We start from the raw sequence: 16,747 nt of genomic DNA, 5'->3' as shown, positions 1-16,747 counted from the left end.
TATTTCTTAATTGTTAAGGTTATTTATTAATTGTTAAGATTAAGGATTGCTTTTTAAAGTTACAGGTTAGTTGTTAAGTATACATCGTATACTTGGTTGTTTAGTATATAGTTTGGATGTTAAGGTTTCAGATTGGTTGTTAATGTTACAAATTGATTGTTAAGGTTATAAATTAGTTGTTAAGGTTGCATATTGGGTTTTAAGGTTTCAGATTGATTGTTAAGTTTATTACCTAGTTGTTAAATTTATTGCTATTTTAAAAGATTTATAATCTTCTATTTCTCTAATGTGCAGTTGTGGTACTATCAATTGACTATTATCAAGAAGCTATTATGTTGAAGTACGTCAAGGACTCGTCTGATAAATTGGGTGAGACTGGGAGAAGTTGGGGTTCCCTAATGTTGGTCACAGTTGAAGTTAAAGCTCTGCAAGCTACAATAAAAGCTTCTAGAGTTACATGACCAAGTTTAAAGAGTGGATAAGCTTTTTAAAGAACTAGGGAGAGGTTTGCTACAGAAGGAGTAGGAGAAGGAGAAAGAGAAGAAGAAAGAGAAGAAGAAGAAAGAAAGAAAGAAAAAGAGAAGGAGAAGAATAAGGAAAAAGAGAAGATTAAGACTGGTAGGGCACGTAGCTAAGACACGTTATCCCAAAACAAACATTAGAAGGGGATTAGAATATGTTAATAATATACTTGCATAGGTAAACATTGTATCATTACTTGTGAATTTTATTGTTTTGTTGTTAATATTTTCTCTTAGTTGTTAATAATTTTTTTACTGATACTCTATCTGTCTATTGCTTAGGTTATTTCTTAGAACATTGATGAAGTCATCGAGCAACACGATGAAGCAATTGATCAACTGAAAGTGCTTCAACAACTAAGGTTTTGAAAGAGGATTGCGATAATCAATCAAAGACTATGTCGCGACATGGAGAAAAAAAATTAAAGATCAGAGAACTTCCGACTGATAAAAGATAGCCATTCTATCTGCAGAAGTAACACTGCTAAAATAGAAGCTGAGGAATGTGTCATGCCCCGCATCCCAAAATATCGAGGAATCGGAACGTGAACAAGCCCGCGACGTATTAGATTGAGAAGAAATATACACTATCATTTTTTTTTCTTTTCTTTTCTTCTCAATCCAATACGCTAAGCGTCTGGAAATAAATACAATACAAAGGCACATGTCCCCGATCTCAATCAGCAAGAATATAATGAACAAACTCAGAACAAAATAATACATATCACAAATGAATATCACCCAAGACATAATAATACGGTCAAACATGCCCTTATACAAATTGAACAACTGAAACTGAAGAAATATAAAATACATCAATCAAGTAGGAATGGAAAGAACTATAAAAGTAAACTGGAACCATCAACTAATAAATGAAAAGAATAGGCTTCGACTCTTCTTCTGTTCCGTCTACAAGGCACTCCTACTGAGAATCCTCTGGCTCCTACTGAACCTGTTCTTCCTCTAAGTCTGACGTACACCAGAAAAAACAGGTGTACGTCAGCGTGCACGGCACACGGCAAGACCCCACAAAAGAAAAGAACGTACAAACACCCAATACGAAAAACGATACAACAATAGAAATGACAAAGGAACGCACAAATGGGATTCCAACAAAATCAATCAAGTAACAAGTCGATCATGCAGCTAGCTATCAGCAATCATCCAAGTAATTATGCCATACAACTAGATGGAATTAATATTTAAAAATCTACAACAAGAGACGTAGTACGTCGAGAGAAATAATCCAAACAAGAAAACCCTCATATATATACCATATATCTTAAATTGTAGATAATTAAATATTAACCCCGATCTATGTATGAAAAGAAACACAACTGACCTACATCTCACACAAGAATCCTAATCACCTTAAGTAATAAGGTCATGTAACAAGCCATTCTATAACAGGTCACTGGTTCACATATCACACAAAGTCAACGCTCATATTCCTAAATAACTGGTTGTTCACAAATTCCCTACGTGCATCCAAACCTGCGAAACGGTTCGGTGAGAGGAGTACACGCAATCCGATTTCGGCCTGGTTCGAACTCAAGCAAAACTAGAGTGACGAAACGATTTCACTGACCAAGTGCGAAACGGTTCACTTGGCCCAACAAACTAACCCCAGTGCAAAACGGTTCACCGGTGTGAGTCTGGAAGATACATCAACAGCCTTATCCGATCACATGAACATGGACTTTCCCATCCCAACTCTCTTGTATCCGATCACATGAACATGGACTTTCCCATCCCAACTCTCTTGTATTTTCTAAATCAACCATAATCCTCATTAAAACTCGGGTTCACCACCTAACCAACTCTCTTGTATTTTCTAAATCAACCATAATCCTCATTAAAACTCGGGTTCACCACCTAAACTCAGTCAACACGCCCACACATGTCACTAGGTCTATCCATGACGGACGAGGCTCCTAAGTTACGAACTACTAATAGTTCTCAATCACGACATGGACAATACATAGCAGACATATCAAATACATTAAATAAATGCAAAACATGAAATGTGATAATAAACAGCAACTATTTAATTCAGAAAATAATTTCTTTTGAAAATAATTTCTTTTAAAATTATTTCTCATTATAATAATCCATAACATTCTCTTTTCTAGAATAAATTCTTTAAATTATTTCTCATCAATTATTATTCTAAACTAATTCTTTTCCTCAAAAATAAATTCTTTTAAAATATTATAAATTCTCTAAAATGATTTCGTTGTCAAAATAAATTCTTTTAAATTTATCATAATTATTCTAAAAATACTATTATCATATTGTTATGATTTAGTTAATATTGTTATGATTTAATTAATATGGTTCATCAAACAATCCCACGCAAAATAATAATATATCACATTCTAAACTATGCATATAATTCATAACATATCCAAATATTGAAATGACGAGTCAACAGTAAAAGGGATCTTGCTAAATAATTTATTTTTTAAAATTATATCTAATAATAATTATTCAAAAATACTCTTTTTCCATATTAAATTCCTTTAAAAAATTCTTTAATACCATTCAACAACAAACCCACGCATAATATCATAATATCCATGGTATAGCATAATTAATCACAGTCTAATCTATGCATTTAATTCATAACTGATTTAAATATTAAAATGATGAGTCAAGAGCAAGAGAGGTCTTGCCTCGGGGTTTTCGTTGAACAATTCGACATCGACAGAGCGGTGCGTCGGTGCTGAAGGAGCGACGGCGACGGGGATGGGTGGTCGGAGTTGGGCAGCGGCTTGGGGTCGGAGGGGGAGAGGGGAGAGGAGATGGGGACGATCAGACGGTGTGCTCGGGCCGGCGGCAGAGGGGCTGCTGGTCAGAGCTCGAGGCGGAGCTGCTAGGGTTCTTGCGGGCGTTCGTGGAGACGGCGACTCAGGCAGCGAAGGTGGTTGCAAGGGGAGCAGAGGCGGAGATGTGGGGTTCGAGCGGGCGGCGTTGGAGAGGTAAGGGGTTGGCTGGAGGCGTAGGCGGACAGGCGGTGCGGCTTTGGGCGCTGTGGGAGGTGAAGGCGAGCGGCGGACGAGGGGAGGACCGACGGCTGTCGGGTGGCGGAGAGGACGCTGAGGCGAGCTCTGGAGGGCTACTGGCGGATCAACGGGGTTGGCAGCGGGGTAGGAGACGGCGTGGGGCTCAGGGGTGATGGTGGTGCTTAGGGTCTCTTTCACTCTCCACGGTGCAGAGAGAAGCGGGGCGACGACTAGCCGTGGCGGCCGAAGAGAGCACGGGAGAAGAGAGAGAGGAGAACGTGGGAGAGAGGAGAACGTGGGAGAGAGAAAAAACGAAGAGAGAGAGAGAGAGTTCTTTGGCGGCTGGGTAACACAAAAAGAGAGAGGGAGAGAGGGTTATTTATATACTTATATAATATTGGTTAGGGTTAGATATTTAAACAAAATATAATTAAAATAAATAGTTATTGGTGTTTAAAAATTAATCTAATTACAGAATAATTATCTACAAATAAAAACGTACATGTTGTGCAAATACAACAGTTGATACGAAATAGTCGAAATAAACCCATATTGTACAATTAAATGAGAAAAATTAATAAATAAAATATATTTACTTATATTTAAAATCAAATAATTATAGGATAATTACCTACACGATAAAACATACCAGTCGTTCTAATACGACAGCTTATCCGCAATAATTAAACTAATAAAATAATTTACACAAAAAATACATAATTAATAATTCAATATAATACACGAAATAATACGTAATAGTAACAATAATACAATGTATTATTCAAAATGATACGTAATAGTATCAATAACATGACGGATAAATTCCAAAAATTTTCATCGCACGAAATTAATTTGTAAATATTTAAATCATTTATATAAATATAAAACTTAGACTTTAAATCATAGAAAATTGTAGAAATTCGAGAAAAATATAAATACTCTTTATAAAACTTAGACTTTAAATCATAGAAAATTGTAGAAATTCGAGAAAAATATAAATACTCTTTTAAAAATTATAATTAAATATTTTAAAATAATTGTAGAAATTCGAGAAAAATATAAATACTCTTTTAAAAATTATAATTAAATATTTTAAAATACTAAAGTATTACTTTAACTAGTATTAAAATTCACGGTCCTTACAGAATGCCCAAGGAAGAAGTCAGACTTCATATAAGAAATTGGCGCACAAGATGGGGATGTAGACGGGAGATGTGTCCAACACTGAGAAGGCATCCAAAGTGATGGAGGAGTAAACTACCGCTGGTTAACTAAGTTTTTTATTGATTGTTGAGTTTAAAATTTTGTTATTAGGTTTACAAATTGGTTGTTAAGGTTAGAGTTTTGTTGTTAAGGTTAGGGATTGGTTGTGAAGTTTAAACTTTAGTTGTTATGGTTGTAGCTTTGTTGTTAAGCATATGAATTGGCTGTCAAAGTTATATATTGGTTATGAATATTTTGGTTTTTTAAGTTATAAGCTTTGTGTTAAGTATATAGATTGTTTGTTAGCTAAGTTTATTATTGATTGTTAAGTTTAAAATTTTGTTGCTAAGTTTACATATTGGTTGTTAAGGTTAGAGTTTTGCTATTAAAAAAATAGATTGGTTGTTAATGTTAGAGATTGGTTGTGAAGTTTACATTTTAGTTATTAAGGTATTAGCTTAGTTTTTAAGTATATAAATTTGTTGTTAATGTTATATTTTGGTTGTGAAGCTTGTAGATTTTTGTTAAGGTTATAGCTTTGTTGTTAAGTATATAGATTGGTTGTTAAGGTTATATATTATTTGTGAAGATTATCATTTTTTGTTAATGCTATTAATTTTTTGTTAAGTATATAGATTGTTTGTTATGTTTAGAGGTTGGTTATTTAGCTTAAATTTTTTTTATTAATTATAGTTTAAAAAATCTTAAGTAACTGTTTTATGTCAAGCACTCCATCCAAGACAGACACTCTAACTGACATGGAGATTGAGAGAGAAGTCCCTCCACTAGAGGTTAATTTTGTTGTTGATGATGGAGGAAATATATATGATAGAAGATAATGAAGTTCCTCTAAGTGTTAGGATGGAGGAAATAAAAAATAATAAGAGGAAGAGGAATACAATGGTGACTGAATCCTCTAAGAGAAGAAGAACTAGAAGAAATGTGAATCCTTCAAAACATATTGTTTTCCATTACACTGAAGGAAAGAAAAAGACAATTAAAGATAAGCAAAATGTGGGGAGAAAAGATAGAGTGAAAGTGCGGTCTAATAAGGATATGCCGCCTACCGAGCTACATGGTGATCCCTTTGAAACTTGGAAGACCTTTATGTATTCTCCTATGCTTGAGGAAGAACAAAAGTTTTTGTAGGATTTAAACTCTAGGATTTCCTTTCCTAAAGATTTCACGATCAAATTTTATGATGAGTACCCTATAACTCTGCACAATTTTATGATCTCAGAAGATGTTGCTACGAATGTCACAGGAGAGGAGAATAAAATTCTCAATTATTTTTGTTTTTATAAGTGTAATTAGTAAGTATTTAGCTCATATTACAAATTTAGTGCTTTGCTGTTATGGTTATCTCCTAGTTGTTAAGGTCACCAATAGGTTGTTAGGATTGCAAATTGAATGTTAAGTTTACATCACAATTGTTAAAGTAATAGATTAGCTGTTAACCTTACAGGTTAGTTGTTAAGGTTAGCTATTGGTTCTTAAGGGTAATTAATTATTTTGAAAATTATATAAAGTGTACAAATCTAGATGGTCATTGACCTATTTGAGCTTCTTAACATCCTATGTGGTGGTTGCCTTGATGATTCAGCAATATTCATACTATGCCATAAATTTATTCTTACTAACTATATTCAAAATTATTTGATTCTTGTTTATCATCTTCTAGGTTACTATTATTTATTTGTTGTTTGTTATCTTCTAGGTTACTGAAGCGCTGATAGACACACTACATGAACGGAAGGACATGCCTCAGAACGAATCATTAGCCAAAAAATATGGACTAGTCTTTGTATTTTTTTGTAAGTATTTATATCTAAAAGAGGCGGTCTATTTTAATCTATGGTAAACGTGTCTGACCAGTTTAATTCTTGATTACAACATAAAATACATGCCAAACAGGCTGATTACGAGGATGCTTATAATATTTTCATTAAAAGCGATGCTAGAGTTAATATTCTAATGGTCCCTATTGTCCAACATGATCACTAGCATTTTCTTGAGGTTGATCTACAAAATACTGCTGTCAAACTCTATAGCTCCTTAAGAGATCGATCTAGACATAGAGAACATATACTCAACAAGATAAAATTCTTCAGCTACATGAAAGCTGGCTTCGACGAGAATAATGCCTTCCTCGTATTCAAAGATGAAATAGTTACATATGATGAACAAAAAGGATCGTAAGTTTTCTAAAACTATATCTTTTGCAATTTTCATTTATATGTATGGTTAGGTTTACGGTTTAGTTGATAGTATTATAGTTTAGTTGTTATCCTTAAAGCGTAGTTGTTAAGGTTATAGTTTAGTTATTAACCATACATATTAGTTGTTAACTTTACAGACTGGTTGTTAAGGTTACAATTTCTTGTTAACCTACAAGCTGCTCGTCAAGGTTATAGTTTAGTTGTTAACCTTATAGCCTATTTGTTAAGGTTACAGACTAGATGTTAGGGTTACAGTTTAGATGTTAAGTTATCTGCTTTGTTAATGTGGGGAGTAATTTTTAATGATTTATATACATTTTTATCTAGGTATGACTGCGGGATTTACGTGTACCTGTATATAGAAGCTATTATTGAAGGAAGAGATGTCCCGCACCTCACGCTTGAAGATCACTCTTCACGGGTCATACCAGCGAAACTAGCCTCTTATTTACTAATTGAAGGGAGAATGAAGAAAAAACTTCTTGATGAACTTGACAATAATGATCTTGAAAGATTTGAACCACAATATAAAGAAGCATGGGTGGATGGATCGTTGGTTTGTCTTATAGTGTTGAAAATAATTTTAAATGGTTCTCCAAACATTCTTAATTGTTCTAAATATTATACTTGTAAATATTTATTTGTTTATGGCTTAACGTAAGTTGTGAAGGTTAAGTGTTAGTTATCAAGGATATGCATTAGTTGTTAAGGTTAAGTGTAAGTTGTGAAGCTTATTGTTAAGTTGTTAAGGTTATCCATTGGTTGTTAAGGTTATTGATTAGTTATTGAGGTCATGGATTAGTTATTAAGTTTATGAATTCATTGTTAAGGTTAAAATTTAGTTGTTAAGTTTACAACTTAGTTGTCAAGTTTATAACTTAGTTACTAAGTTTTACTACATACTATGATTTCATGCATTGTTTGGTCAAACTTACGCATAACATTAATAGCTAATCTAAAAGGGTAACATCCAATACATATGATTAGTTGCTAATGCAAAAGGTTAACATCCAATACATATGATTAACTATTAATACAAAAGGTTAACATCCAATACATGTGGTTAGCCGCTAATACAAAAAGTTGACAACTGACTCTAAACCTTAAAAATTAGATAGGCTCGTTGCATGTTGCTCGATTAAGAACTTTCATGCGGCATCAAGAGTACTTAATAGGTTGGATATTTAGTGACATGGTCGTCCACATCTTTTCTTCGTAAGGGGAGGTTTTAACTGATGATCTTCTGACAAAAAAATGTGTTTCTCGTAATCTGAAATAGGAAATAGGATTGGTTCATAACTTCTTCTGAATGCTTAAAAATCATAAACTAATTACAATAATAATAAATATCTCGTCCCATCCCAGTAATTGCAGCACAAGCGTGCTTACAAGGAATGTATGTGATATCCCAAAACTTACATGAACATGTCTATTTCTTCAAATTTACATAGCAATTTTTATTAGAATCAACCTCCACAGTATCTTCTATTGAGTTTTTAACATAGCTTCTTTGATGAATATTATCACTCAATACTATCTCAACTTCTGGACATAAGTATCTAGTCTATTTCGCTGTCATAACCCTCTATCATGTATGCGCTCCATGATTTCCTTTCGTATCGTCTCCACTAAAAGTAAGATTCATAACATTCATACCTTTCTTATCCAACTGTTGAAGGACTCAGCAACTAAGTTGTAAACTATGCTATAAACTTAATAACTACGTTGTATTCTTAACAACTACTCTGTAAACTTAACAACTATACACTATAATTTTAACAACTGAGATATATGTAAACTTAACAACTATGATATAAACTTATAACTATGTGTAAACTTAATAACCACACTGTAAACTTAACAACCAACATGTACAGTTAACAACTAAAACTTAACCTTAACAGCTAACCAAAAACTCAACAAGAAAATAAATTAAACAATAGTATCATATCTTATATCAAGGAAGTAAGCGTTTGCCCATCTCTCTTTATTGCAGTAACATAAGCTCTTTTATCTATCAAGTCCAATTCTTTCATGTAATCACCCCATTCAGCAGTTGTGAACTTATAAGCTTTTTTTTTAATTCTCAACTAGATAGAGAACACACCTAGAATGTAATGCATTTGGAAACAATTCTTTAAATGCTACTCTAATACCCTTGTCGGTATCAGAAATCATGACTAGTTGATGTGAGAGATTCTAAGAATTTCCCTATCATATAGTATGGACCACACTCCTTATAAAAACTACTTCCAATTTACCTCATTTTCCTGGTCACATATGCAATAAGCAAGAGAAAATATTCCTTACTTGCCATCATATCCTATGGCACTAAGTAATATACCTCTATAGAGGTCTTTAAGATATGTTCCATATAAAAACAACAGAGGCTTATATCCAGCAATAAACCCTTGAATACAAACATTATAACTTATGAACAAACATCTAAACATGTTGTCATAATCATCAATGACAATATGGCTTCCTAGATTAGTGACTAGAACCATGGCTTCACACCTGTATAAATATAACAAGTAATAATTAATATTATCCTCTAAAATTTAACCTTAACAACTATACTGCATACTTAACAACTAAGATGTATACTTAGCAACTAAATTACAAAGTTAACAACTAAACTTTACATCTAACAACTAAACTATATACTTAACGAACTAGTGCAAAAATGTAACAATTAATCTGTAACATTAACACTTGACAACTAAGTTAACTTAACAATTACGATGTAACCTTAACAACAAATCTGTAAACTTCACAATTAATGAGTAAACTTAATGACTAACACAGACATGACAGCTATGATATAAGTATTTATTTAATTAGATAACTTTTACCATTTTAGTGAATCGCAAGCCTCATCATCGTCATCGAACAGGTCATGTTATGCTCTCTTTGCTTTTGCCACACTTTGCTGTAATTAATCTTGATGTCAAACTGTGAGAGCAAGTTGCTGTTGGTATCAATTAGCCAAAGCTTTGGCATAATCTTTATAACAGATTATATTTGACTTGCAATGAATTTGTGTGATACCCTTGATTTACTAGCAATAGCTCCATGTTGACCACAAGTGTGAGTAGTGTGGAATTTTTTTATAGTCATAATTGAGTATTTTTGGAGTGGGAAAGCAAATAATATCCAAGGGCATTTCTGCGTGTCCTTGTATCGACAATACACTCTTACACATTTTTTTTCATTATGGTAAAAGTCATACTCAAATTTTTTATAATTGAATAATATTGAAATGCTAATCTAAATTTAGCAGCAGTATCAAATTTATGTCCCTCTGCACGTATGGTCGTGTGCCACTTAGCTGGGATGTTGATTTGGTTATTAATTATGTCTTCTATCATAATGATAGAGCCGCAAATAGGATTGTTTTTAGGAATGTGCTCATCATTACACGATTGACTGAGTGTAGCAGGTGTGCATCAGGAATGTTTTGACGGGAATGAAGAGAAAACGTTTGAATAAGTAACAATTAACTGTAAATGTTAGCAACTAACTACTAAGATTAGCACCAACTCATAAGGTTAACAACTAACTCATAACATTAACAACTGTTTGCTTATAGAGACATCTACTAAGGTTAACAACCAACTCATGAAGTTAATAAGCTAACTCATAATCTAACAACTAATAGTTAAGGTTAACAACTAACTTTTATGGTTAAGAACCAACTCATAAGGTTAACAATCAATTCAAAACCTCAACAACTAATCATTATGGCTAACAACTAATTATAATATTCACAACTATCTCGTAAGGTTAACAAACGACTAAGACCTTAACAACTAACCTATATGGTTAACAACCAACTGATAACTTTCAAATCCTATCTAATTTCATAAATAAAATTATTAAAATGCTTTGGGAAAATAAAGAGTTTAAAATTCTTGCATATTTTCTGGAGAAGTTTGGGTGTTCTGAGAAGTTGAAGAATTTGCAGCTGTGGTAGCATATAAGTTTATGATTGTAAATCTAATGCGAGGACAATACTTGAACATCAAGCTGAGGTCGTCGTCATTTTCAATTGTAAAACTATTTTTTTCCTTTTTGGATATGTATTTCAGTGAAAGAAATTGCAATGGGAGTTTAAGCCTTCGAGACACTTGATACTTCAAGCTAATAATTTTTGTAGAGTTATTAATAACTACGAAAACACCCTCAACCTCTTCGTTGCTTTTTGTGTTTGTAACTATGCAAGTGAGGGATCCTTCCGTCATTATGAAGAAAAGTAGTTGAAGAAGTAAAGAAAAACTTATGGAGGAGAATTAAATGGTCAAGGGAGAGTACTTGAAGAAGCAAAGAGGATTTATGGAGAGAATTAGTGGCCATGAGAGAGAGAGAGAGAGAGAGAGAGAGGGAGGGAGAAGATGGTTGTAGGGACTAAATTGGAGGGAACTAGGGTTTTTCCCTCCAAAACCCATTTCTAATCATCATTAAATGAGCATACAGTGAGATGATGGCCCCCTCTCCCCTCCACGTCCCAAAACAAACTATGGAGGGTATTTTGGTCTAACCATGTTTTTAAAGTACATATGAGGGTTTAATTTGAGCAGGAGGGGGCTAAATGAATATGCCATTTCCTTTACAGGGTTGTTGGAGTTTTGAAAAAGTCTTGGGGGTGGGTGGAATAAATTTATTATTTTAAGGGCTAGAAGCACTTTACCCTAAATAAAATATAAAACATAGTGCTAGATCAAAGCTAAAGCATCTTTAACCTCTGGTTAAAAAGTGCATCATATATGATAGTGAGAAAAGTGGAGATCAATTTTAACGAAGAGCATTGTTGAAAACTTCGTCAAAGTGTATACAATCTAGTTTTTCTAGTTTTTATAATCCCCTGTCGCATTTTAGGTAGGTTTATTTTGAGTGGATTATTAGATTATAGTCCACCAAAAAAGTATCTAGGGTTGTTTTTTGTGGATTATAATACATGAGATTTGACCATGTAAGATAATGACCAATTTGATCAAGTAAGATAATGTATCCCTCCCGATTTCACAAAATTCTAGAGAATGCCTTAAATTGAGATTTTTATCATTTTGTCATTAACAACATATTAGAATCCATTTATTTACCAGATACCTAAATATTGAAAGCTGACTATCAGGACTGTAAGTGGATTATAATCCATCCCAAAGTTACCAAACATGCCGTAAAATATTTAATTTATTATTTTTCATTGAAAATATTACATTTATCATGTAAAAATAAATCAGCAAACATAAATAAAACTATTTACATGATATGTTTCTTTCAAAAAAAAAAGATTTATTATTAAACATGAAAAAATTGCAAAAAAAAATCCGAAAAAGAGGGGGAAAAGGAGCAATGAACATCACAGTTAACTTGATAGACCTTGTCACATACAACTAACACAAAATGTTACATATTCTCGTTATTAAAAAAACACGTTATCATTATTAAAGAAAAAAAATATCTACACATGAAAGTTGTTCTCCCTATAAACCAAGATTCTACACAACTTCTTGGCCTATAACACAGATGCTGCCTCATAATCAACTGGTCTAGCTTTTGAAACTCCTTGAGAGAAGCTCCAAATTTCTGGTTGTCGATAGTTCTCTGTGCTTCTCGATGTCATCTCATATCCATCAGCACTTTGTATTGAAATGCCTCGTGAAGTTTGTGCATATTCACCTCCATTATCAATAGAACCTGGAGCCAGTTCTTCTATTACTTGTCCTTCTTTGAGAAGAGTATCTGAGGCCTGTTCTTCAGTAGGTTTTTCAGTAATGTTTTCTACTTCTGGTGGATGACAAATTGTCACTTGCCCCTGGAGACTAGTCCCATTTTCGCCTTCAGTGAGTGACACGCATCCCTGAAAAATGCACGGAATGCTTATAGGAACAATAAAAAGATGCTATAGTTCACACATATGGATCAATTGATTAAAAAAAATCGGGGAAAGATTTGTTCACAGAGATACCTAAGTAAAAAATGTATAGATAAAAGCATCAATTAACGAGCGACAAAAGGGGAAGGGGGAGGAATGGAACCTATATAGATCTCATTTACTGCAGAGGGCTCCAAACTGAAAGTAAGAGTTTGAAAAAAATATTGACACCACTTAAATCAACTGGTTCTGTGCAAACAAATAGGCAATATGGCCAACACTTGACTCAAAGTACACAAGAAACTCCAGAACAGAGTCCATTTACATGGATTCCTGATATATAACACATGAAGACATTTATCATTGCTTACCCTAACACAAGAAAATTCCCACCAACTGGAAAAACACCAGATTAACTCCAAAACATAGTTCAAGCATAGATATAAAAAGGATAGCATGTGAACGGACTTAACTGATTTGGGGAAATACATCACTGTTAGTGGGTTATTTTAGCAGTTGGAAAATTCTATACTTTAATCATATAACAGTTGATTTGAATGACTTCTATTATGGCTGTTGTAGACTATAGTAGCACCCAGACATTTATGTTATCCCTGCAAAAGAAATTTTCTCTTGCATTTGAATGACTTCTATTATGGGTGTTGTAGCCTATAGTACAATAGTAGATCCCTAACATTTATGTTAACCCAGCACGAGAAATTTTCCTATAGGAAAATTTTGTTTTGGAACCTTGGTTAACATTATTATGTTATAAAAAAGAACTTACAACGAAATGGAATTGGTTTTGAAAATTTTACTTTTATGTTTCAAAACTAGCAAACAACATTCCGCTTTAAAATGAATAAGCACAAGGGTCTCTACTTTGATATGACCTGAACCAAACTAGGGTTAGTCTATATATATCCAGGGTGTGTGGCCATAACTGGTTGCCCCGACTCACCCATTTAATACACTAGTGTGAACACATTTTCCGCTACAGTAATCCCGGTTTTAACTGCTACAGTAATCTCGCTTTAACTGCTACAGTAGTCCTTAAAGTTTTCCATTGCTACAGTATTCTCGTGTGATACAGTATTATTTTTCAAAAAATCCAATAGCCAGTTTCATGTTGCTACAGTAATAATGCTACATTAAATGTTGTTGTAACATTTACTATAGCATGAATAGTGAATCTTGGGTTCTCCCATTTGTATAGAGGAGTAGATGCGTTAGGTTAGGTCAGAGCCTGCTATCTGTTTAGATCAATGTGTCAAGTATGCTCTTTCTTATGTTTCGGCCAAGTGGTATAGTTCTTTCCATTTGGTTTGAATCTTACGTTCTTCCATTCAGAAGTAGCAGTTACTCATAATTTCAGGATAATTATTGTGCAATATTTCAAAAGAGGGTTCCAACAATCTAGTGCAATATTGATATGGATAGCCTAAGCCATAGGGTGCCGTTTGGCAAGGGGTTAAGGAAGAAGGATTAAGAGGAAGGACTAACTTAGTTAATCCGTCATGACAGGTTAAAAAGAATTTAATTACATGTGGATTTGATAGTCAAGATGAAAGGTTAAGCTTTTTGTGTTTGGCAAATAAAGAAGGGTCAATGAGGTTAGTTGCCATAAATATCGTAGAGTACATTCATTTTTAAAGTTTCATTCCTTATTTCAAGAGGGACTAACGCTTAAGCCTCCTCTTTAGGCAGATTTGTTAACTCCTCTAAATGAGGGGTTAACTAACTTCAACCCTTATCAAGGGTTCATTAGCCCTTTGACCAAATTAACCTGTTTGGATGGTTAAGGAGGGGCTAAACCTGTGTTGCATGGAACCCGCTTCATTCCACTTCACGGGGGTATCGGAACATGGTACATCGGAATATGGTACACCACTCATTAGGGATCGGGTACGAGAGAGGTAGACTTATACGGTATATCAGGGAATGTGGTACGCTTTATGCTCGGCTCATGCAAGAGTCAAATTTAAGAGATAAGCTAGTTGATATCAATAATGGTAAAAGAACATTAAAAATCATGTTGCAATAAAGGTATTTGCTTAATTTCTCAAGTTCTTTTTCTGTTATTTATTCTTTTAAGAAAGAGTTATTGTTTTCCAAAAAATTTACAGCCTTGAATTCTAAATCGGGTCCTTGGAGTTGGTGAATCGGGTTGCATTCCATACGAACCTGGGTCGATTGAACCTGGGTCGTGGTTCGCTATAGCGTCCCACGTTACCGACTTCTATTGGCTAAACCCTCTTAACCTTTTGCCAAACGAGGCCTAAGGTTGCTGGAAAGTCTGAATATAAGGATTACTCAAAGTTGATACCTCTATGAACCCTTCTCCAAATTCACCATAGAAAGTAACAAGCAGGAATTGAGACAGGAACCCAAACTCCAAGCCACCTCCGCAACTCCAGCACCCAGAACTCTCTTAATGGTACTCAGGAACACAATTTTGCACTCTGTGCTCATGCTTAAGGTATATGTGCATCTCCCTGAGTCATTTCTTGCATGACCTATTAAAGTTAACCATTTAGGAACTGAGCTCACATTTCCCACCCATGGAATACCTCAAATACTTCATATGTGAGCATCAATCTCAAGAACCATTATCAATGCTACCAAACTTTCATTCAGAATTAGCCATATCACAACTTCACTTAACATCAGAGAGAGAAAAAGGGTGAAGATGGTCTACTACTAAAAAGGGGATCTGGTAGCAAGACCAATTTGTGAACAGTTAGGTACCCAAGCAATGACTGATTGTTTTATGAGAGATCAAGGATTGAAGACAATTAGATGGAAAATAATCTCTTTCAGATTAAAATCTAATAAATTGATTATTCCATGATACTATACGAACTTTATTAGCCTACATCTCATGATAGCCACTTAGGACTCAATTTACTGCTCTGTGCATGGGTGCTCGTCCTTTCCACGTGCATGAGGTATAAACGTATCCATTTCAACCCATTCCCGTAGAAGTCCTCTTAAACTTTCCTACACAATATCTAAACTTAGGACATTTCCATCTTAAGGATTATCGCAATTAGTTCTACCAATACCAATTTCAAGTACCATCATCAATGTGACACAATTGCATCTCATGAGTACTGAGTACATTTGTTCAAAATTAAGATTACATGTAAGTATTCCTAAATTCTAGTTCAATGTTCCCTATGCTCACGTAGAAACAACAAAATCTTGTCAAAAGTGTTATATTTCCTAACACATTAACAAAAGATACAACATAACCTGCAAACACCATCCAACAAATCTTGCACCAAAAATTGAAAACCCTGAATAGACTCACGCTGCTCAAACCTCCTCCATCGAGAAACTCTGGATAGACTCACGCTGCTCAAACCTCCTCCTCCTAAAAGAATCCCTCCTCATCTGGCACAAGCCTACCCCTACATATCCCCAAAGCTCAATGCTAGTTCCACCTATTTATACCTCTACATAGCCCAAATATCTCCTCTTTCTAGGAAAAATCTTAAACAATTCCTCCTATCCACCTCCTATGCAGAACCAAATATGATGGGTAAATGTCCGTTGTGTCCTCAAGTGAAGTTGTAAGCCCTAAAAGTTCCTTTATCAAAATCAATCTCAATAACCACAATCAATGGTAAAGAATTGCATCTCATAATTATGCATTTATAACTTCAGTAAGATTATAGTTGCATGCTCCTAAATTCCACTTCAATGTGGATTATGCTATCCGAAGAACAAAAAGATTTTGCCAAATATAAAAACTCATCAAGCTTCGTATCTTTCCTTCACAAATTAACAAAAAAACCATAAAAATCAAACACATAACCGGCAACAACACCACCGTGGTTGCCTCCAACAGCTCTTACATCTAACATGAACATCCCCTATCCTCCATCTAGAACCTTCGAATCAACTCATGTGCCTCAA

The 16,747-nt window shown here is 34.1% G+C and overlaps 1 protein-coding gene across 1 annotated transcript in view; it reads right to left on the bottom strand.

The window, feature by feature from the left end:
* Positions 12,295-16,747, bottom strand: part of LOC109843252 — a 7,584-nt gene continuing 3,131 nt past the window's right edge. Inside the window, exon 2 of the mRNA XM_020412182.1 lies at positions 12,295-12,811. Coding sequence (XP_020267771.1) covers positions 12,467-12,811 — 345 coding nt within the window. The 3' untranslated portion in view covers positions 12,295-12,466. The remainder of the gene's footprint in view (positions 12,812-16,747) is intronic.

The sequence above is a fragment of the Asparagus officinalis genome, chromosome 5 (genome assembly GCF_001876935.1).
Source record: "Asparagus officinalis chromosome 5, Aspof.V1, whole genome shotgun sequence".
Lineage (NCBI taxonomy): Eukaryota > Viridiplantae > Streptophyta > Magnoliopsida > Asparagales > Asparagaceae > Asparagus > Asparagus officinalis.
The sequence above is the reverse complement of the archived record's forward strand: the minus strand, read 5'-3'. Positions and strand labels throughout refer to the sequence as shown.